At 42.1% G+C, this 24,384-nt stretch overlaps 1 protein-coding gene across 1 annotated transcript in view; it reads right to left on the bottom strand.

Annotated features, from left to right (window-relative positions):
* The window catches only part of STRC (stereocilin), a 58,869-nt gene that overhangs the window by 19,681 nt on the left and 14,804 nt on the right, over nt 1-24,384 (bottom strand). Inside the window, exons 6-14 of the mRNA XM_068273575.1 lie at nt 18,747-18,913; nt 16,356-16,542; nt 14,479-14,588; nt 12,373-12,505; nt 9,247-9,429; nt 6,191-6,229; nt 4,682-4,849; nt 2,303-2,446; nt 111-169 (exon numbers count right to left, since the gene is read on the bottom strand). Of these exons, the coding sequence (XP_068129676.1) occupies nt 111-169; nt 2,303-2,446; nt 4,682-4,849; nt 6,191-6,229; nt 9,247-9,429; nt 12,373-12,505; nt 14,479-14,588; nt 16,356-16,542; nt 18,747-18,913 (1,190 nt within the window). The remainder of the gene's footprint in view (nt 1-110; nt 170-2,302; nt 2,447-4,681; nt 4,850-6,190; nt 6,230-9,246; nt 9,430-12,372; nt 12,506-14,478; nt 14,589-16,355; nt 16,543-18,746; nt 18,914-24,384) is intronic.

Here is a 24,384-nt window from a genome sequence, read left to right as displayed (position 1 = left end):
CTGACAGGCACAAAACAATATCCAACTGTACTAAAATTGTAGCTTCAGCAAACAGAATGCATGGTGCACCACCTGCTGGTTGTTTTGCTCCATTACACATGATGACTTACAGGATAGTATTCTTGGTTAGATTTGCACCAGCCTGAATCTTCCTCCAAAGAAACTGTGTCTGTGGGAGAAAAGACAAATGCACTCACACTGCATATACAACATGAAAAACAACTACATAGGAGAAAGTTATAAACTATGCATATGTAGGGGAAAAAAGATTTTAAAAGGGTACCCAAATCGAAAGGTAAATAGAAGTTGCCATATTTATTTCCTTTTAAACAATACCAGTTGCCTGAAAGTCCCGCTGAATATTCGGTATCAGTGTCTGAATCACCTGAAATGTTTGTTCATGGTCTTACACTAAATATATTAGAGGCAGAGGATCAACAGGACTGCCAAGCAACTGGTATTGTTTAAAAGTAAATACATTTGTCAGCCTCCCTAGCGCTCTCACTTAAGAATTGATCCTGAACAACTCAAGTAATACCAAACATTGTTTAAGTTTCCTTACTTTTGTGTGCATACAAAATACAGGTATCATGTGACAAAAAATGGGTATGTTTAGATCTGTGCTTGAAGCACAATTCCAAGCTGGTGTAAAAGGAGAGAAGAGTTGTATTTATGTCAGGATACTTCAGTCTTTACAGTTGTGTTTAGAAGTTACCTAATGATAGAATTTTCTTCAAGTCTAAAACACCTGCATGCAATGTGGTATGTACCTTATTTACTCGCATATAAGCCAACCCGTGTAAAAGCCGAAGGCACCCACTTTTCCCTCAGAAACCAGGAAAAAGTGGTTGATTTGTGTATAAGCCCCATCCCTAGTATAGCCCCCTCCACAGTAGACAGATGTGCCCCCAGTACAAATCAGCCCCCCTCCCCATAGCCAGATGTGCCCCGCGGATGATACAGCTGTGTCTCAAGACGCCACTAGATGGTGTCATAGATATGAGACACAGCGATTGCCACACAGGAAGAATCCCCGACCATTGCACCGCAGACACGTTGCTTGCTCCACAAGCCAGGGGACACGGTAGTCTTGAACAGCACACTCTGCACACCATGTTGCAGGGGATGGGGGCACAGACACAGCGGGGAGCCAGCTGGCAAGAGCAGGATCACTAGTGCATGATCCTTACACTCCCCTGCCAGTACCAAAACCTGCTCCACCATCCGTTCTTCTCCACTGGCTTGCATATAAGCCAATGGGGTAACTTTTCACCACATTTTTTTGTGATGAAAAATTAGGCTTATACAAGAGTGTATAAGGTAAAATATATAGCCATGTAAAAGTAAATCTTCGTTTTGCTATTCTGACATGTCAGGTTTGGAGCCTATTGCACATTCTTTGGGGGAGTCTGTGCTCATCCACTCTGCAGCATGTGTACATTTTGTGCTGTACTTTGTCATTGTATGATGTAGTGTAAAAATTCTAAGTTTATGATAATTGCATTTCCCTGTATTATGTAATGTTTAATAAACCTGATGTCTTAACAAAAAAAGTAAATATTTGTATATAGGCCAGTTAGTCTAAGTGCAGTCTCCATTCCAGAAGAATAAGAGCATGTTTCCACTGGTGCGGGTGGTCCTGCATACAATTGTGTGTTGCTATCAGCAACCTTAGCCTTCTTCAATCTCTGGGTAACAACAAAAGTCTCTCTATGTGTGCTTATTGCATGCTGTGTAAACAACACTCATGAGCTTAGTCCTCCCGTCAGTTATGGTTCACTCAAAGGTTAGTTGCAAATAGCGCTTGTGGTTAGTTGAACTAAAAGCATGTTAAAGATGTTGCATAAGCATTGTTTGCCGCTGAGGGCTCTCACAACTCCTTGCACACAGTTCATGCCCTGGCGATCAGTATCCACAGTCCTGCTCCCGCAGCAATGTGCCAACCGCTCAGCATCATCCCGCATTACATGAGCACCAACCCACTCCGCTTCCATGTGCAACAGATGCTTCTTCTTTGTTCATGCCACATCATGGACATTAGCTACCATCTTCCAAGTGCCCAAGAAGGCTGCACATGGAGGAGAGGGGCTGTTAAATATAAGAGGTAGCCCTAACATATGGAGGATGCACATAGAAGAGGAGACTACACCTGGCCACATATGTGGAGACTCCTGGACTTGGAAGAAGAAAGGCTTCAGCACATTGCTCCGGGAAGGGAATGGGTGAGCCCTAGAAAATTGGACAATGTCAGATAAATAAATAAATACAGTCGTGCCTCAAAAACATGTGAACTATACTAAACCTGCTGTGGCATCCAGTCGAGTTCACCATAGAGGCTCATATTCCTGAAGAGTATTTGTGTGTCCAAATGCAACAATTTCAAAGGAGCAAATGGTAGAAGACACGAGAATTGTTCAGGCCAGAGCTCCACATCATTGATGTATTTCTAAATGAATTTAAAATAATATAATTCAGATTTGAGGGACAGCGACATAAATTTTCAAGAGCAGCATAGCAAAAGCACAAATAAATTACAAAATGTATGCAAAACTGAAAAAGAAGTGAGACTATGATGTGAATGACTGTGCCAGCAGGGAACAGAATGGTTAAGTGCTAGAGATTAGATGTTAAACTACTAGCCACTAACGATCCAATTTCTAGCGAAAAATTGTTCGAACGATCAGATAATTCTGATTGGAAGAAAAATAGTTCGCTACACCATCAACGAACCAATCTTTGCTTCCTATCTATCACAACAAACTAGAGAATGTAAATATTGGTTTGACAAAATTCCATTTGAACGACTTTTATAATCGTTCGTAATTGATTGTGCCCATAAACTTAGATTATTTACAACCAATCCGATCACAATTTCTGATCGCTCAAACAATTTTTTGCTAGAAATTGGACTGTTAGTGGCCACCTTAACGCTCTCTCCCTGACACAAACACACACTATGGATACATCTCAGTACAATAATCATGTGTCTAGTGGATGCACAAGACTGAGAGCGCAGTTTGTTTTTTTAGCTGTATCTGGGTAATAAAAATGTTAAATGATGGTAATTAAAAATAAAACATTAGTAAGCGCTCACACTTCAATGGATCACAACAGTAGTTCAATATAATGCAAAACACAAAACAACTGTCTGACTTTAATTAGCATTAAGCTCCCAGGGGATAGCAGTTTTTGAAAAAAATGTAATGGTAAAAAACTTTGCACACAATCCAGCTGTCAGTATTACCGCTAGCAAACAAGACGTGACACCAGTGAATGGGAGGATAAACTCTGCCGGATAGAGCTTTGTCTACCTCTCTTTACTCCAGCTCTGCTCATAAGCTGAATTATGCCCCGCTAAGGCCATTGCAGGCTGTAAGTTAAAACAGATAAAAAACAAGCTTGAACTTGCCGTGTCCAGCATGCAGCTAGTTCCTGTACATGTCGGAACCTGGCCAGGCTCCACCAAAGCATGTTGACTGGTCTGGTTTGGGCCAGAGGATCTGGTGGGTTGTTAACTCTGAAAGGGATAGTGCATGAGGTGTATGTTCTTGTGGTGACCAGGGTTGCCACCTCATCCCTTTAACCTCTTAACCACCACCTCAAGCCAAAAGGCATGAGCACGGCGGCAGCCCCAGGACCGCCTAGTGCCAATTGGCGTCAAGTCCTAGGGCGGGGATTTGCAGGAGATCGCGCACACTGAGATCTGCTCCGCCATCAGTCTCCCAGCAGCGATCGCAGCTAGGAGACTGTTAGACGGTGAAACCGTCGTCTATTTACTCGGTATATCTCTGCAATCTAAGGCAGCGCTGTACAGGGGACAGCCGTGTCACTCGGCTGTCCCCTCCAAAGGCAGGAAAGCGATCCGCTGTGATAGGCTGAAGCTTATTACAGCCGATCGTGCTGATATGCTGATGGGGGGAGGGAAAGGGATTTAAAAAAAAGTACGGTAAATTTATTTAAAAATGAATAATACAAATATTTGTAAAAAATAAAAATAAAAACATTGGGGGAGCGATCAGACCCCACCAACAGAAAGCTCTGTTGGTGGGGAGAAAAAAGGGGGGGGGGGGGAGAGAAATCACTTGTGTGCTGAGGTGTGCGGCCCTTCAGCGAGCCCCTAAATTTAAATTTAAATTTTTCAATTTAGTGAAAAATGGCCTGGTCTTTAGGGGGGTTTAACACTGCACCCCTTAAGTGGTTAACACCAATACAGACACATCTAAGTTATAAAGGTTTTGGGGCTACTCACACATAATTAGTGCCTAAATGCATCTAACTAGCCACAAGGCATGTATAATTCATTTGTGACGATATTTAAAGGGCTGAGGTGGCAATCCTGGTAGTGACAGACTGTTCACAGTTACGCTGAATATTAGTATTGTGATTATTCTCAAACTACCTTCTACAGCTTGAGCGCTGCTCTGCATGTTTTTAATGATGGAAATGACGGACATTTTGGCAATCTTGGTACAGAATCATTTCCTAAAAAGTCTTATTACAGATGGATTCACTTATTGCATAAATTAAAAACTGCAATCAGTCAGCCTGGAGGTTTCATTCTGTTTTTTTGTGTGGGTTTGAATCTGCTGCAAAGGGCAGCACAGGAACCCCTGTGAGTTACAAGATTCAGTATGAACAGCTAATTGCTAGATAGCCAGGGGAAGGGTTATAATCCACATACCCGCAGTGACTGCATAATAGCTGCCTTCTGAGTATCACTGAGCAGGGGCAGAGAAGAGCCCAGACACTGACAAGCCTTAGTAAGGAGATGGGCAGGCAGAGAACGCAGGTGTTCTGGGCTGAGGACAGGAATTAACGCATGGAGTCCACAAATCACTTGTTCTGTAACCTGTAAAATAGTTATACATACATCACTTGTGCCATCATAATATTTTTTATACTTCACATGGATAGCTATTCATTTATAAAACACAGCTATGCAAGATATTAAGTGCATAAAACAACCCAGCTGCATGTAAGTGCTTTGCAAAATGATGAAAGATTACTATTATAATTATTATTGATTTATAGAGAGCGCCAGCATCTTCCGTGGCACTGTACAAAATAATACAGGAGATAACAATACATAATGTAAACAATACAATCGTTAACAATGCAAGACAATTGTGGATTACAGCTGATGCAGTGAATAAATCAACTGCAGATTTTTACATAGCAGATGGAAGATATGCATGCACATTACATGGAAATGATCGCACGACACCCAACAATTTGCACAGCAAGCTATAGCTGCGGTGAGCCCCCCCCCCCCCCCCCGCTTAGTATAGGTAGGAAGCCAGTTATAGGGGCCCCCAGTGTTGGTAGCTAGGTACAGTTGCCCCAGTATAGGTTACTTAGGTACAGTTGCCCCCAGTATAGGTTGACCAGGCACTCTCTTCACTTTCTGTTTCTGCCTGGTGCTGCCCCCAGACTTCTGCCGCCTGAGGAAGTCGCCCCACTTGGCATCATGGGCGGACCGAGCCTGAGCTCTGGCTAATCAACCTTACATTCTAATGGGTTTAGGGATAGGAGAATAGGTGAAGGGAAGCTGTGTATGAGATGGTAAAGTGGTGGTCAGTGGCCAAAGTGTCCTAAGTGAGATAGTATGCTTGCCTGAAAAGGTGTTTTTTTAAGTTGCTACTAAAAAAAGTTAAGTGCTGCATTGGTGAGTGGTGGATGTGTTGAGGGGGTGAGTTCAAGTGGAGGAGAGAGGACTAAGGCTATTAAATTAACTTATTAAAGAGGCAGATGGCTTCAAAACTGGTTTTATGGAGATATTGGGACATGTGCAATGTTTCTGTAAAAGTCAGATTTAATGCCATTCAGAAAATTGACTTACCTGTCAGTGAGATTTAACAAAAGCCAATTTTTTATTTAGAGTTTTAATTCAACAGAATATTTAAAATAACATTGAAAATGGCATGGACAAAAATGATGGAACTCTTATTCTACTACTTGGTACAATCACTGCAAACAAGTGACTCCTGGAGCTCTCAGTGAGCCTTTTGCAGCTTTCAGATAACTAATACTTTATTTATGTTGCTCTTGCTATGCATATGTTTATCTTGCAGATAAACATATGCATATCTTGCATTTCTTTTCAATTATCACTTTTCAGGAGGCTCAAAACACTGAGCTGTACGGGTACCAATACAGTTGTTCATGGCTGCAAATCAAAATATATACTTACATCAGATTTTGAGGCAATACGGTTGAACAGTAAAAAAGCCTAGGAAAGAAAAATAGCCTATATTAGACATGATAGAACTCAGCCTTACCAACAAGAAACATCCACTATATTACTTTTGTTTGACCTTCTCTGTTTGTCAACCTAATGTGTGTTTCCTGGAACTATACGGGCCAATTCTCAATTAGAAGCACAAAACCCTAGCGCTAAGCATTGGCGTTTTGTGTGGGTGATTTTACCGCGATTAGCGTGGTAAAATATTTGTACACTCTAGCAATTTTTGAGTGATCGTGATTAGCGCTTTTTCTTTTCAATATTTTTATTGAGTTTTTTAAAGGAAAAATATACATCATGAAAATTAATGCAAGATACATGAAAGGACGGGTACAGTAATGGCATAGTAAACATATTCCGTAGACTAAGAACATAATGCGCATTTATCCTTAAACAGCAACATGCAAATAGGTAACAAATGTACGCTAACTGAAGTTAAACATTTACTAACAGTTATCACAACAGATTGACATACGGACGATAAGGATATACTTTTAAAATGGAGGAGGGGGTAGGGAATTGTAATGGAAAATGTCTCTGTAGAGAAGGTCATCCATCCACACATTAAACCAAATATGGTTGGATGGAGACAACTCATATCTAATCTTTTGTCAATGTCAAATGTGACCCAACCTCCAGTGAGGTCAGGTGCGATTTTAAAGGATACCACAGCCCACAGGCTGTGGTAAAATACATGCTGCACTGTGTAGGGAAAAAAAAGGACATACTCACTGCTTCCCTCGCTCCCTGCCGTCGGCCCCAGCTCAGTTCCCACAGCTGCTGGAACCGGCCGACTCTTCTGACCCCTGACCCGGACATACTGCGCTGCGCATGCACAGTATGTCCTATAATCTTCACTTCTGCTGTCGCAACATGACGGCAGAAGAACCAACACTCCCCCGCCTCCTCCCTTCCCAGCATGTGTGCTCCAGTATAAAGCTAGCATGACATGCGGCAATTTGGAGAGAGAGCGGAGGGGGAGTAAGACGGGGGAAGTGGGCATTTATTAATATTATTGAAAGTGCCCGCTTCCCCTGTCCATCCCAACTTACTCCCCCTCCGCTCTCTCTCCAAATCGCCGCTCCCAGTGCACCTCCAGCTAGCATGTCACGCTAGCTTTATAGTGGAGCGCACACGCTGGGAACGGAGGAGGCGGTGGAGTATTCGTTCTTCTGCCGTCATGTTGCGACGGCAGAAGGGAAGATTATAGGACATACTGCGCATGCGCAACGCAGTATGTCCGGGTCAGGGGTCAGAAAAGTCGGCCGGTACCGGCAGCTGTGGGAACCAAGCGGGGGTCGACAGCAGGGAGCGAGGGAAACGGTGATTATGTCCTTTTTTACCCCTACACAGTGCAGCATTTATTTTACCACAGCCTGTGGGCTGTGGTATCCTTTAAGATCTAAAACAAAGCGATTTATTTTATTTTGATGGGTCTGAAGAGGGAAGGAGGGTTAGGGATTGGTTTGTTTACTTTAATGTATAGGGCGTTTATAGAGGGTTTTATAGAGGGTTTCTGTGTCCATACTCCAGTAGTGAATTGAATTAAGGATCTATATATGTATAGGGACGAGGAGCATGTTGAACGGCAGAAGGTGTGGCGATTAGCGTTTTTTAAGCATTGTATCGTGATCGCTTTAGAATCACGGAAAAATGCTGCAAGCACCGTATTTTGCAATTGCCAGTAATCGCGAATTCCCCGCCATCGGCGGCAATGGCGCCAGTCGGCGATTAGTTTAGTTATTAGTAAAAAAAGCAGTCCTCATTGTCACATACCCCATAGTGGCCGAACTGCTCAATGCCTCCCAATCTATTTCAATGCACAGACAACCCAATATCGTGAATTCAATTGATGCGCTGAAACCACTGGATTGGGCAAACAGGGGACCTGCTCTGACTATTCTAAGCCTGCGAATGAAATTGTTAAAACGTTTTAGTCTGACTAAAAACAATACAATACTTCAGGTAGCGAATCTTCAGAAAGGATAGGATTCTTTCTGCGGTGCTTAAAGCAGGTATGTGGCCGAAAGAAATGACCTTAGGTGTGTTATTGGAAATGCAATATAAATAATTAATATATATATAAAATTATTAGAAGTAACAATTATAGAGACGGTAGCCACAGACAAACTAAAAAGGCCATAACCAAAGAAAATGAATACTTAAAGTTTTGGAAGAGGTGTGTCCTTTGTGTGGAAATCCAAGAAATGCAAAGTTACTTTTGTTTCAAAATTCAGGGAAGCTAGGGATGGGTTCTCTTGCCAGCTTCAATCCATATGTGCAGTTAAATGGCAAATGCTTTGCTGAAATTGCTGTATTTCTTTTATACAGACCTCTGAGGGTGGAACTCAGGCTACAGCCCCTGCCCTTGAGATGAATCGGCCCCTTACATTTGGGGGAAACTTAAATTCCAAATATATGACATTTCCATATCTCAGACCATGTTCATTGCACACAAATAATAATAGCAAATTCACAATTTCCAAAGAATATGGATCACATTAATACCAGACATGAATAGCGTGTGACATTCCTTTCCTGGGAAGTTTAATAATGGGGCTGCAGCTTACATCCGCTCCTTGAAAAGGGTACCAAAACATCCGGGAGGACGTTAGCAATCAAATTACATAATTTTCATATAGTTTAAAAGTGTAAAAAAAACAAATAGAGAATTTGATTTTTTTAAAGCAAAATATTGACTGAGAATAGTTTAGGAATAACCATTCTTTTATTGATCTAGTGCAGGCCGTGGAGCATTGTGTGCGATTACTGGCCAAATAGCTTTATATTGCATCAAGCAGTAGACGTCAGCTTTTGGATATTTAATTTTTACATTATTTCCATCCAAAGCTAGCACAATAGTATTGTTTTAAATTGCATCGATTACAGTAGGATTACCCTCGGATGCAGATATCTGGAGTTAGACAAAATGTTCCTGTACCACTTATGATGAACAGCAGTTTTCTTACACCATTATCTTTTCATTCTCCGGATAAATCACTCACCTGGGCAGGCGAAAGGTCAGAGGGCTGTATCTGCATCAGCAAATTAGTCAGATGCTTTTCTTGAAGATTCTGGAAACATTTGACTCCCATTTCAGAAAGCAAACTTCTCCAGGAGATGAGTTCATGAACATCCAATGACTGAACATTGACTTTTTTCAACATGTCCACTAATGAATAAGCCAACTAAAATGAAAGCTTGGTATTACTAATAACACTAAAACTCTACAATATAACAATACAGTGCAAACTCTGTAAATATTAACCTCAGTATACAAGCATCATTATATTAAACATTACAAATAATACATTAGAACATGTACAGTGGTGTGAAAAACTATTTGCTCCTTTCCTGATTTCTTATTCTTTTGCATGTTTGTCACACTTAAATGTTTCTGCTCATCAAAAAAACGTTAACTATTAGTCAAAGATAACATAATTGAACACAAAATGCAGTTTTAAATGATGTTTTTTATTATTTAGTGAGAAAAAAAACTCAAAACCTACATGGCCCTGTGTGAAAAAGAAATTGCCCCCTGAACCTAATAACTGGTTGGGCCACCCTTAGCAGCAATAACTGCAATCAAGTGTTTGCGATAACTTGCAACGAGTCTTTTACAGCGCTCTGGAGGAATTTTGTCCCACTCATCTTTGCAGAATTGTTGTAATTCAGCTTTATTTGAGGGTTTTCTAGTATGAACCGCCTTTTTAAGGTCATGCCACAACATCTCAATAGGATTCAGGTCAGGACTTTGACTAGGCCACTCCAAAGTCTTCATTTTGTTTTTCTTCAGCCATTCAGAGGTGGATTTGCTGGTGTGTTTTGGGTCATTGTCCTGCTGCAGCACCCAAGATCGCTTCAGCTTGAGTTGATGAACAGATGGCTGGACATTCTCCTTCAGGATTTTTTGGTAGACAGTAGAATTCATGGTTCCATTTATCACAGCAAGCCTTCCAGGTCCTGAAGCAGCAAAACAACCCCAGACCATCACACTACCACCACCCTATTTTACTGTTGGTATGATGTTCTTTTGCTGAAATGCTGTGTTACTTCTACGCCAGATGTAACGGGACATGCACCTTCCAAAAAGTTCAACTTTTGTCTCGTCGGTCCACAAGGTATTTTCCTAAAAGTCTTGGCAATCATTGAGATGTTTTTTTTTAGCAAAATTGAGACGAGCCTTAATGTTCTTTTTGCTTAAAAGTGGTTTGCACCTTGGATATCTGCCATGCAGCTCGTTTTTGCCCAGTCTCTTTTTTATGGTGGAGTCGTGAACACTGGCCTTAATTGAGGCAAGTGAGGCCTGTAGTTCTTTAGATGTTGTCCTGGGGTCTTTTGTGGCCTCTCGGATAAGTTTTCTCTGCGCTCTTGGGGTAATTTTGGTCGGCCGGCCACTCCAGGTTCATCACTGTTCCATGTTTTTGCCATTTGTGGATAATGGCTCTCACTGTGGTTCGCTGGAGTCCCAAAGCTTTAGAAATTGCTTTATAACATTTACCAGACTGATAGATCTCAATTACAGTACTTTGTTCTCATTTGTTCCTGAATTTCTTTGGATCTTGGCATGATGTCTAGCTTTTGAGGTGCTTTTGGTCTACTTCTCTGTGTCAGATAGCTCCTATTTAAGTGATTTCTTGATTGAAACAGGTGTGGCAGTAATCAGGCCTGGGGGTGACTACAGAAATTGAACTCAGGTGTGATAAACCACAGTTAAGTTATTTTTTAACAAGGGGGGCAATCACTTTTTCAAACAGGGCCATGTAGATTTGGAGTTTTTTTTCTCACTAAATAATAAAAACCATCATTCAAAACTGCATTTTGTGTTCAATTATGTTATCTTTGACTAATAGTTAACGGTTTTTGATGAGCAGAAACATTTAAGTGTGACAAACATGCAAAAGAATAAGAAATCAGGAAGGGGGCAAATAGTTTTTCCACACCACTGTATATGTGTAGTGCAGAGGGAGCATGTAAAGTTTTGCAGGCATTACGCAAACAGCGCAACTTGTGGTATACACACTATGCTTTCACTAAGGGGACTATGTGCACTATTGAATTTGTAAGTTTTAGCGGTATGTGCGCTCCTCTTCACCAAAAGAAAGCTTAAACACTTCAAAGTTGCCACACTATTGGAATGGGTCGCCACACTGTGGGTTGGTATCACCACCCTGTAATTATATTTATCAAATAGTAGTGTTGCGCTCAACATTCAACAGTGCCTCTATATGTTATAATTCGTCAGTTCTTAATGTCTATAAGCATTCACAGTAATCAGAGTCACTGCACTAGCTGCAACAAAGCGATAGTCCAGTCTTAAGGTGGCCATACACTGGTCGATGTGCCATTAGATCGACCAGCTGACAGATCCCTATCTGATCGAATCTGATCAGATAGGGATCGTATGGCTGCCTTTACTGCAAACAGATTGTGAATCGATTTCAGCCTGAAACCGATCACAATCTGTTCAGCTGCTCCTGCCGCCTGTCCCCCCCCCCCGTATACATTACCTGAGGCTGGCTCCCGGGCATCTTCTCCGCACTGCACCGCACCGCTGTTCTTGCTCCATCCCGGCGCTTCCTGTGTTACTCCGTGACCAGGAAGTTCAAATAGAGCGCCCTCTATTTCAACTTCCTGGTCACCGGAGTGACACAGGAAGTATAAGCGTACACTGGGACATGCGGAAATGCGGTGCAGCGAGGAGAAGAGGACCCCGGAGCCAGCTTCAGGTAATGTATACATGCTCGGATCGGGCCCGAATCGTACGCCGCAAGCGACGCGCTCCTACCGCCGGGCGATCGAGGGTAATTTCCCGCACGGCGCGATCGACGGTCCGATCCGATTTCGGGAGGGAATCGGATCGGCGGGTGCGTTTAGCGCAAGCGATTGGCAGCAGATCCGATCCCAGGATCGGATCTGCTGTCGAAACGGCCGTGAATCGAGCCAGTGTATGGCCTGCTTTAAACTCCAGATGCTGCTCTTCCTACAGCTTTTAGTATAAGCAATAAAATACGCTCACCAGAACTTGAGGCTGATTGGTTACAAATATGTGCACTATTGGCTGACAGGGCAGCCAGTTTCACATGGTATAGAAGCAACGTATATAAACAGATAGCAGAACAAACACTCACACGTCCATGATGGGAAAGCGTCTTCTGTGAAATGCACTCTAGCAGCTTCTTCTCTAGCTTTCCGAGTGGGTAATGAAGGGGTTGAACTTTTTGGAGGTCTTCATATGTCAGGTAGCAAATGAGACCACCAAGCCTTTGTACATGTGGATAGGAGCACAAATAAGTTAAAGTGTACCTGAGGTGATATATGACATGATGAGATAAACATGTGTATGTACAATACAAGACATATTAATAACCAGGCTGTTTTGCTTGATTTATTTTGCTGCCTGAAAGAGTTAATTTCTAGGTATGGAACTAGTGACAGCTTCTGTCTTGTCGGTACCTTGTCGGGAAATATATAAGAATCACTGATAAGAAAATTCAAGCCATAAAAGTTTTCCTGGCAGAATACAACGTCTGAGGGCAGGGAGAGATAAAATACAGTTATCTAACTCTGGGACACTTAATAGGCAGCCACTGATTAGAGACAGTAAAACATTCAACCTACTTCGGAAATGTTTAAATATAAAATAAAACCATGAAATATCTAACAAAAAAAAATCATTTTTAGGAGTAGGAGCATAAATATAATAGTTTATCACCTTGGTTTCACTTTAAAGAATATAGCAATTGTTATACCAAGTTATGACTTGAAAGCATGTTCCCAAATGCAATGCTCTGCAAACTACAGCATATTACCACTGGATGTACTAAAGGTCTCACTGTCCACTTAGATGTATGTATTTGCCAGCTAAGAATTCTGGGATCAAGTGATCCCAAAGTTTTCAAGTAGATCGTGAGGCCAAGGTGCCTAATGTAGGCACATTTGGCAGTGGACCAGTGTCAGCATGAGTACATGTCATATGCAGCAAGCTGTAATGCATTGTGTGTTCTGACACACTTCTGTCAAGGCTAGTGAAATGTTTCAACAATTTGTGTTTCAGGAACTCTTCTATGGCATAGAACCAGATAGGCTTGTCTTTTCTCCCCATACAAATCAGTGAGCCTTGGGTGCTAAAGACCCTGTCCTCAGTTAAGTTTCCTGAGACTACAATTAGCAAGTACTAACCATTTCATACCAGGGACACCTCACAAGATCTTTTGTTTTGGAGATTGTCTAGCTCAGTAATTGCAGCCATTACATTGCTCTGTTTAATAATTTAAAGAGAACCCGAGGTGGATCTTCGGGGAGCAGATGGGACAGAAAGGCATGTTCTCTGCCTCCTCACCAGCCTCGGTGTCCCCCAACTGCTGTTCTCTGCCCCCCCCCACCGCTGCGCTATAGCCCCCCGAGATTAGTGACAATATTTGTTGCTAACTCAGAGCTAAACACAGGGGAGAGGAATTCCCTGTGCAAAACACCCACCAGGGGCATTTCTACAGAGTTTCCTGAGCTGCCACTGGGCAGCTCTCTCTCCCGGCCACGCCCCCTGATGCTTCCCCACCTCCCTGCACGCTATGAGAGACACACAGTCTCTCAGTGCAGCATTGTGACCTATAGGTCACAAAAGTGAAAGTGGGCAATTGTGGCCCCTGGGAGCAGTGGGGAGTGGCGTTTTTGCGGCTACCAGATCCGCTCAGCTTGATCAGGTAGCCTACTTTTTTTTTCATTTTTTTTTGAGCCCACCTCAGGCTCTCTAAAAATACTGTGTGATTTGTAATGGCAAATATGACAGAATGATGCAATGTAATAAAAAGAAGGTACAGTATATAACTGAAAATATAAAATATGAGACTCTTTTCTTTGTTACTAATATTCTATTTGTTCCATTCACTATTCGTACAACACAGATAATTCATTATATCATAAAAAATGTTTTCGCTTTAGTGTTACTTTAAAAGAATTGCTCCTGGGTTAAAGGCAAAGAGTGGCAATACAAAGTACTGAGTGTATTTACAAGAAGTTTCTTGACTGTTGGAAACTATTCTTAGAAATAATTTTAAAGGATTTCTGCTTTACAGCACTTTTAAAAGGTGTCTAACATTTTTGCACAACAATGTACACAACTATGCAATGTATTGGAAATGCAGAAAATAACTATAGCATGTTTTTCAATAGGATACAGCCTGGAACAGCAAATGTGGAAAGCAGTAGGGAAGTCATTGTTCAGTACAATTGTCTACCTCTGAATCTGGTCTGCATCTTGGCTCTGGTTCATCAGGCTCTGTGCCACGTAACGTCCTCGTATCATCCCCAGGTTCACATCTTTCCAGCCATCTGCCAGCAATTTAATCTGATAGACACAAAACAAGCGATTAGTATGACTGTCAGTACCTCTCATGTCTTTTATTCCACACTTGTACACTTCCCTAACACAATAATCCTATGTATAATGTATTAACACAGCCACCATCATGATCACTTCGACATTATAGTGATCATCAAATTAAATTCATGATGACAAATAATGGGTCAGTTTGCCCGCTTTTATAGTCATTCAACACTGTCTACTCATGCATGTTCAACACTGTCTCCACTCACTTAACAGATACAAATCTATGCAGCAAAGCAGCGAAAAGACCGATGTCAGGGTGCAAATTTCAATAGACCAGATTATTTTTGTCTGCAGTCACATTCCTAAAAATTGGATTCTGACAGCTTGCTATGGAGTACTGCACTTTGCTATTTTCCTTATTTTCCTTACTAAATGAATTATGAAATAAGCTCAGATTTGAACAGCATCTGCTTTGTTGTCCTGGTAACTCTCTAACTCCAGTAACATGCAATAATCAGTAGATAAAAGGCAGCTGGCACTACAGTGTACTGGCAGGCAGGGCGGTTCGAGGGCTGCATGGCTTCCGCTCAGGGCTGGATTTCTGCAAAGGCCACAAAGACAGCCCAAGAGAGTTGTACATAAAAGAGTGGGTCTGCAGTACAGAGATTGTAGACATGGAAGAGGGAGTGGCACATGGAATGGGAGGGGAACTGCTGCACTTGGAAGGGGAGCTCCAATATACTTGGGCTAGGGACGAGAAAAGTATAAATCTGGCCTTGCTTTCGCTCTGAGTGTGCAGTGTGCTCAGGCCAATAGCAAAAGTGTGCAGAACCAGTAAAGGAAGAGATAAACAGCCAGTACTGCTTACAACAATTTATTCTGTGCACACCAAATCAATGTATGTATTACACATTGGTAAATGTCAGTGGATCATGCACATACCAGAGCGGGTGGACGATGGGTGGGTGGTGGTCGGTGAGCGTCAGGCTCCCTGCCTGAAATCAGAGAGCCTGAGGCCTGGAACCCACTAGAGGTTTTTTGGCGCGTTTAGGGAGCACTTTAAATCACTAGTGAGTTCCCTAAATGCTTTGCCAACGTAAATAAATGTAACAAATTCCACAGTAGCGATTGCGATTAGCAAAATTGCATTCGCAGGACATGCAGCATTTTGGGGGTGTTTGCGCTTCAATGTAAAGTATATAAGTGCTGACAAATCGCTCACAAATCACTACACATAGTAATTTGTGTGAGATTTCAAATGACTGCAAACTAAAAAACAAAAATAATAATAATTTGAAAGGACCAATCAGAATTAAAATCGCTAATCGCAAATCGCAAATCGCTATCACAATCACTGGTAAAAACGTACACTTTTCAAAATCGCTACCAAAATCGCCGGAAAACGCTCATTAAATCGCTTACAAAACACTAAGAAAAACGTTAGCAATTGCGATAGCGTCGCTTACAAAACACTAATAAAAACGCTAGCAATTTGCGATAGCGCTTTGCGATTTGTAGTGGGTTCCAGGCCTGACGGTTGTTTCACACTGGGCATTTCATCAGAGGCTTTGACCAACATAAAAGCCTCCAATGAAGGCCCCAGCATTAAAAACGTCCATCAGTCTTGGGCAATGTTTACCCATTACTATTGAGGGAATGTGTTCCTAGATCCTCACTTGAAGTTGCTGTATTGTCTTTCTAACCTAATAAAAAGCACAGGAACTTTGTACTTACATAAACCACAAATTTGTTTCTGCATGTGGAAAAAAGACACACAGTACTGACCTGATCTGAACTCAGCTGGATGAAATGACAGAAGGGCAGGTAGGGGAGCAGCGACTGGATGGATGTCAGGAAGTGAGGAGGCCATGACAGGATGTCACCATATGTGTTAGCTTGCAGGAGGCGTTTTGCCAATGCACGCTTCTGAGCAATCTTCATATCTGGACTGTGGATTCTAATTGCTTCTAATCTAAAACAAATTATTTCTTTTCAGCAAAAGATGCATGTATAAAGGGATCACATACATAAACAGTAATGCACTTATAGTTTTGTTTGTAGCAGGATAACATTGTACTCAACAATGAAATATATATCAGAATCAGAAATATACATTTTATACGAAAGCTGTTGAAATTTTCATAAGCATTGCATGAACAGGTAACCCTACCTCAATGCACCAAATCTAATTGCTCTTTCAAGTTTATTTCCACCGTTAATCGAAAATAAACTGGTAAATGTATGTATCTCCTCAAATGCTGCCACAAATGTGGTAAGCCAGTTACTCAGATTATCTTGTTTCTACTTAAAGAGAAACTCCGACCAAGAACTTAACTTTATCCCAATCAGTAGCTGATACCCCCTTTTACATGACAAATCTATTGCATTTCACAAACAGACCATCAGGGGGCGCTGTATGACTGATATTGTGGTGAAACCCCTCCCACAAGAAGCTCTGGGACCGCGGTACTCTGGGCAAACTGCCACAATGTAACAATGTTCACAGACAGGAAATAGCTGCTTACAGCTGTCTGTAATGGCCAGAACAGCTAGAAGCAGCTACATAACCTGCCCACAGTAACAATGTCACCATGTAATACATGTCAGAATGTGAATCTGGGAGAGGAAAGATTTTACAATGAGCAAACACTGACTAAATCATTTATACATAATTATTGTAAAAAATGAAGCACTTTTTTTATTACATTATTTTCACTGGAGTTCCTCTTTAAAGAGCACCCGAGCCTAAGCTCAGGTACAAAATTAGATACTTACCTAAAGAGAAGGAAGCCTTAGGAACCTATTGAGGCTTCCCTCCCTGCTCTGATGTCTCCCGTTGCTGAGCACGCCCCCCCCCCCCCCCCCAGAAGATTAGCGACAATGCATTGTCGCTAATCATATCAGGGCCACAGAGCTCTTCTTCCACCAGCAAGGCCAAACAATAGCCGACTCAGCCAACCCACGTATGCTCAGTAAGCCGGAGCTCCGTGGTATTGCAAATGCATGGGTAGCCACGCTCAGCAACGGGGGCTTGAAATCAGCGAGAGAAGACTCAATAGGATCCTGAGGTTTCCCTCTGTTAATGTAACTGTCTAGCGGTCCAGCGTGCTCAGTCTCCTTAGCTCACGCTGATCTCAGCTGGGTGTTTGGATTCAGAGCAGGTAGACCGCAGGCAAAAACAGCAGCACTGATGTCCCCACCGGTGATGATCGACCCTGCCATGAAATATCAGATGAGGCTTTCTGTGGAGAAATGCATGACTGTCCAGTGTGATGCCCTGTGCATTCACCCAGGTGATGGTGTGAGTAAAATCTTGTGGTAAATGTCATCCTTACTGGAATTAATCAAGGTGCCCAACCACATTTATAACACTCATATTGAGGTAACTCACCTCATAATGGGTATGTTAAATCAAATCCTCATGCTTAAAGAGTCCATGCAGCAGGAGTTTGTGGTATAAGCTGAAGATGGAATAAGTGTGGGACTTTTTTTTTTCTGTGCGAGGAAATACATTTTCTGCACCACTAATTAAGTAATCTCAACAAGTTAGATCCGGCCGCGGTGTGAAAGGTATTGAGACGTGTGTGTTTTGTTAGAGGCGGTCCACCCCAGTGACCCTTTTACATGTTTTTAATGTTTTTGTGAAGACATACAGAAATCTTATTTTTTTTACAATTTAGGAATAAAGGCTATCTGCAACATTTTCAAAGTACAGGTTGTGGCCATCACCATTTTTTTTCTCTTTTTGTAACAATTGGTCTCTCCTCAGATGCTGCCACAAATGTGGTAAGTCAGTTACTCAAGTTATCTTGCTTCTACTGAACATGATTTGTGTGGCCTACAGAGTGCCTAGGAACCTGTCTAGTTACTTCTAACTTTGGATATGGGCGGTGGCTCCATAATTATTCACATTTGCATAAATATCTCGTTCCAGGTGGGATACTGCACTGGCATGCAGCTCGGCGCTGTGTACAGATTTCACAACGGGAAATACCTGGGTAAGTTCCTGGGCATTCTGAACTGTCAGTAGAAGCATGAAAACCAGATAACTACCTTAACACATTGATGGCAGCATTTGTAATGATCATTTTTACCAGTATACTGTCGACTGGAAAAACACTTTAAAGCCCATCTTTGAGATAAAGTATTTCAGCTAGTACAAAAGTGGCAACTTACACACTCTGATTGGCTAAGAGGGAGAGTGGAAAACTGACAATGTCAGAAATGGACATAAATGGAATGAACTGAGATAGATCCACAAATATTTGAGCTGTAACACGAGGAAACTTTTGGATGACCATTGAGGTCAAAGTCTCTAATCCTTTCTCATCTGGCCGAGACACCTGCACAAAGAAGAATGAATAAAGGTCAGTGCATTATGTAACATAATTATCCATTTCAGCCGCCCAAACGTGATCATCATGTTCAGGCGGCTGCTCTGTTGTGGTGCCACGATTCGGCGCGCTCCCGCGCGATCGCGGGCGTGCCCCAGTGCTGTTCCCCGGTAGCCCTGGGGTCAGTTCACCGATCTAAGTCCCCAGCAGAAAAACCGACGGTCTCTTATCAAAGGCCTCAGTCTTTCTGCAAAAAAAATGTTTCCCAGCCAGGAATAAATACTCAAGGTGGCCATCTTGTGGCCAAATAGTAAAACTACGTCTACATACATTTTTCAAGGCAATTTACACACAGTATAACATTAACCACTTGAGGACCATGGGTTTTACCCCCCTTAAGGACCAGGCACTTTTTTTCCATTCAGACCACTGCAGCTTTCACGGTTTATTGCTCGCTCATACAACCTACCACCTAAATGAATTTTGGCTCCTTTTCTTGTCACTAATAAAGCTTTCTTTTGGTGCTATTTGATTGCTGCTGCGATTTTTACTTTTTATTATATTCATCAAAAAAGACATGAATTTTGGCAAAAAAATGCTTTTTTTTAACTTTCTGTGCTGACATTTTTCAAATAAAGTAAAATTTAATAACTTGCGACAAAAAAAAAATGTAATCTGCCACGGACTCACCATGCCCCTCTCTGAATACCTTGAAGTGTCTACTTTCCAAAATGGGGTCATTTGTGGGGTGTGTTTACTGTCCTCGCATTTTGGGGGGTGCTAATTTGTAAGCACCCCTGTAAAGCCTAAAGGTGCTCATTGATCTTTGGGCCCCTTAGCGCAGTTAGGCTGCAAAAAAGTGCCACACATGTGGTATTGCCGTACTCAGGAGAAGTAGTATAATGTGTTTTGGGGTGTATTTTTACACATACCAATGCTGGGTGGGAGAAATATCTCTGTAAATGACAATTTTTTAATTTTTTTTTTACACACAATTGTCCATTTGCAGAGGTCTTTCTCCCACTCAGCATGGGTATGTGTAAAAATACACCCCAAAACACATTATACTACTTCTCCTGAGTACGGCGATACCACATGTGTGGCACTTTTTTGCACCCTAACTGCGCTAAGGGGCCCAAAGTCCAATGAGTACCTTTAGGATTTCACAGGTCATTTTGAGAAATTTCGTTTCAAGACTACTCCTCACGGTTTAGGGCCCCTAAAATGCCAGGACAGTATAGGAACCCCACAAATGACCCCATTTTAGAAAGAAGACACCCCAAGGTATTCCGTTAGTAGTACGGTGAATTCATAGAAGATTTTATTTTTTGTCACAAGTTAGTGAAAAATGACACTTTGTGAAAAAAACCAATAAAAATCAATTTCCGCTAACTTGTGACAAAAAATAAAATCTTCTATGAACTCACCGTACTAATAACAGAATACCTTGGGGTGTCTTCTTTCTAAAATGGAGTCATTTGTGGGGTTCCTATACTGTCCTGGCATTTTAGGGGCCCTAAACTGTGAGGAGTAGTCTTGAAACAAAATTTCTCAAAATGACCTGTGAAATCCTAAAGGTACTCATTGGACTTTGGGCATTTGATATATTGTGGTGAAGAATTTACCATTCCCTACATATAATGACTTTCTAAACCTGCGCTGACCTTTGATGTATGCCTGACTTCTGAACTTTTGGACATTGTTCTTCTCAGCGGCGGTTCCATTGTCCCTTGGCGCCGATATATTTGCTACTAATCTGATGGATAGCAGTGACAGGGGGTGATTGATGGGTAATTAGTGGGTGTTTGGAGGAGAGAACAGATGTAAACAATGCACTTGGGAGGTGATCTGATGTCGGATCTGCGGGCGATCTATTGGTGTGGGTGGGTGATCAGATTGCCCGCAAGGGCAGGTTAGGGGCTGATTGATGGGTGGCAGTGACAGGGGGTGATTGATGGGTGGCAGTTCCAGGGGGTGATTGATAGGTGGCAGTGACAGGGGGTGATTGATGGGTGATTGACAGGTGATCAGTGGGTTATTACAGGGAAGAACAGATGTAACTAATGCACTGGCGAATTGATAAGGGGGGGTCTGAGGGCAATCTGAGCGTGTAGGCGGGTGATTGGGTGCCCGCAAGGGGCAGATTAGGGTCTGATCTGATGGGTAACAGTGACAGGTGGTGATAGGGGGTGATTGATGGGTAATTAGTGGGTGTTTAGGGTAGAGAACAGATGTAAACACTGCACTTGGGAGGTGATCTGACGTCAGATCTGCGGGCGATCTATTGGTGTGGGTGGGTGATCAGATTGCCCACAAGGGGCAGGTTAGGGGCTGATTGATGGGTGGTAGTGCTAGGGGGTGATTGATGGGTGGCAGTGCCAGGGGGTGATTGATGGGTGGCAGTGACAGGGGGTGATTGATGGGTGATTGACAGGTGATTGACAGGTGATCAGTGGGTTATTACAGGGAAGAACAGATGTAACTAATGCACTGGCGAATTGATAAGGGGGGGTCTGAGGGCAATCTGAGCGTGTAGGCGGGTGATTGGGTGCCCGCAAGGGGCAGATTAGGGTCTGATCTGATGGGTAACAGTGACAGGTGGTGATAGGGGGTGATTGATGGGTAATTAGTGGGTGTTTAGGGTAGAGAACAGATGTAAACACTGCACTTGGGAGGTGATCTGACGTCGGATCTGCGGGTGATCTATTGGTGTGGGTGGGTGATCAGATTGCCCGCAAGGGGCAGGTTAGGGGCTAATTGATGGGTGGCAGTGCCAGGGGGTGATTGATGGGTGGCAGTGACAGGGTGTGATTGATGGGTGATTGACAGGTGATCAGTGGGTTATTACAGGGAAGAACAGATGTAACTAATGCACTGGTGAATTGATAAGGGGGGGTCTGAGGGCAATCTGAGCATGTAGGCGGGTGATTGGGTGCCCGCAAGGGGCAGATTAGGGTCTGATCTGATGGGTAACAGTGACAGGTGGTGATAGGGGGTGATTGATGGGTAATTAGTGGGTGTTTAGGGTAGAGAACAGATGTAAACACTGCACTTGGGAGGTGATCTGACGACTGATCTGCGGGCGATCTATTGGTGTGGGTGGGTGATCAGATTGCCCGCAAGGGGCAGGTTAGGGGCTGATTGATGGGTGGCAGTGACAGGGGGTGATTGATGGGTGATTGATGGGTGATTGACAGGTGATTGACAGGTGATCAGGGGGATAGAGGTATACAGTACACTGGGGGGGGGGGGGTGATCAGGAGTCCCCAGGGGGCAGTTTAAAAAAAATAGCATTGACAGGGAGTGATTGATGGGTGATTAGGGGGGTGATTGGGTGTAAACAGGGATCTGGGGGGTGGGAGGGGGGGGGGTCTGAGGGATGCTGTGGGCGATCAGGGGGCAGGGGGGGGGGAGATCAGTGTGCTTGGGTGCAGACTAGGGTGGCTGCAGCCTGCCCTGGTGGTCCCTCAGACACTGGGACCACCAGGGCAGGAGGCAGCCTGTATAATACACATTGTAAACATTACAAAGTGTATTATACACTTTGTATGCGGCAATCGTCGGGTTAACATCCCGCCGGCGCTTCCGTATGGCCGGCGGGATGTTGCGACGGGTGAACGGAGTCAGGCGCCGGCGGAGGATCGCGTCACGGATGACGTGATCGCTCCGCCCATGCCCCTACAAGGACCGCCGCCTCTGTGGGTGAGCTGGTCCTTGCAGGGTCCACTTCCTGGCCGCCCCTGTGCGTTAGGCGGTCGGGAAGTGGTTAAAAAATAAACTGTTTATTTCCCAACACCAAAAAATTACCCAAATAAATTTTTAATGGAAAAAAAAATTACAATGAAAAACAAAAAAACAAATAGTTACCTAAGGGTCTGAACTTTTTAAATATGCATGTGAAGGGGGTATACCACGAACATTTTTTAAATTATAAGCTTGTAAATAGTGATGGATGCAAAACTGAAAAAATGCACCTTTATTTCCAAATAAAATATTGGTGCCATACATTGTGATAGGGACAAAATTTAAATGGTGTAATAACCAAGACAAACGAGCAAATAAAACACAAATATATTTTAATTATGGTAGCATGTATTATTTTAAAGCTATAATGGCCGAAAACTAAGAAATAATGATTTTTTTCAATTTTTTTGTTAATATTCCTGTAAAAATGCATTTATAAAAAAATAATTCTTAGCAAAATGTACCTCACAAAGAAAGCCTAATTCGTGGCAGAAAAAACAAGATATAGATCAATAAATTGTGATAAGTAGTGATAAAGTTATTAGCGAATGAATGGGAGGTCAAAATTGCACTGATGCATAAGGTGAAATGGTTAATTTCTATACAACAAATGTCACACAATATGATTTATTGGTTTGTCTTTGATTTATACTGGGCTATAATCAGGAGTAGACAATGGGCCTTATTCAATATTTCAAGTTTTCTCCTAGGAAATAATGTTCCACCTTCTGGGCCATATGCAATTCACTTTTTCACCTGAGTTTTCTCCTAGGAGATCATTTTTCATTTTCGATTAAAATAACTCTCCAACACTTTTTAACTAAAAAAGTACCAAAAAGTAAGTGGAAAAGTACTATTAAAATTAATTTGTGTATTTTCTTGCTTGCTGGTGGCTTAAAAGGCATTTCATTGACAAGTTTAAAAATATCACCTTGGAGAAAACTCAGGAGAAAAAGTTAATTGCATATGGGCCTCTGTTTCAATTAATTTCAGCCATCAGTATGGAGGTGAATGACACATAGGGCCATATGCAATTCACTTTTTCTCCTGACTTTTCTCCCAGGAGATAATTTTTCTTCTTTAATTTAGAATAACTTTTTAGCACTTTTCAATGGAAAAAGTACTATCAAAATTATTTTGAGTATTTTTTTTGCTTTCTAGTGATTTAAAAGACATTTTCTCGACAAATTTGAAAATTTCACCTAGGAGAAAACTTAGGTGAAAAAGTTAATTGCATATGAGCCATAAATGGTACAGTTATGGAGGTGTAAAAAGAGATTAAAATACAACATTGGGCCATATACAATTCACTTTTTCACCTGAGTTTTCTCCAAGGTCATATTTTTAAATTTGTCAATAAAATTCATTTTAAACCATCAGCAAGCAAGAAAATACTCAATATAATTTTGATAGTACCTTTTCAATTACTTTTTGGTACTTTTTTTAGTTGAGAAGTGCTGGAAAGTTGTTTTAAATAGAAGATGAGAAATTATCTCCTAGGAGAAAACTCAGGTGAAAAAGTGAATTGCATATGGGCCAATGGGCCTGATCAAATTCAATTTTCAAAGTTTTCTCCTTGGAGATAATTTTAATCTTCTGTTTAAAATAACTTTTTAGCACTCAGCAACTAAAAAGGTACCAAAAAATATTTTATGGTTATACCTGGATAATCTCCAAATGTTATTGTATGGCTTTGGCAGATTGAGGGTATAAAGGGAAGGAATTTATCCCCTGTG

This window comes from Hyperolius riggenbachi, chromosome 3 (assembly GCF_040937935.1).
Source record: "Hyperolius riggenbachi isolate aHypRig1 chromosome 3, aHypRig1.pri, whole genome shotgun sequence".
NCBI lineage: Eukaryota > Metazoa > Chordata > Amphibia > Anura > Hyperoliidae > Hyperolius > Hyperolius riggenbachi.
The sequence above is the reverse complement of the archived record's forward strand: the minus strand, read 5'-3'. Positions and strand labels throughout refer to the sequence as shown.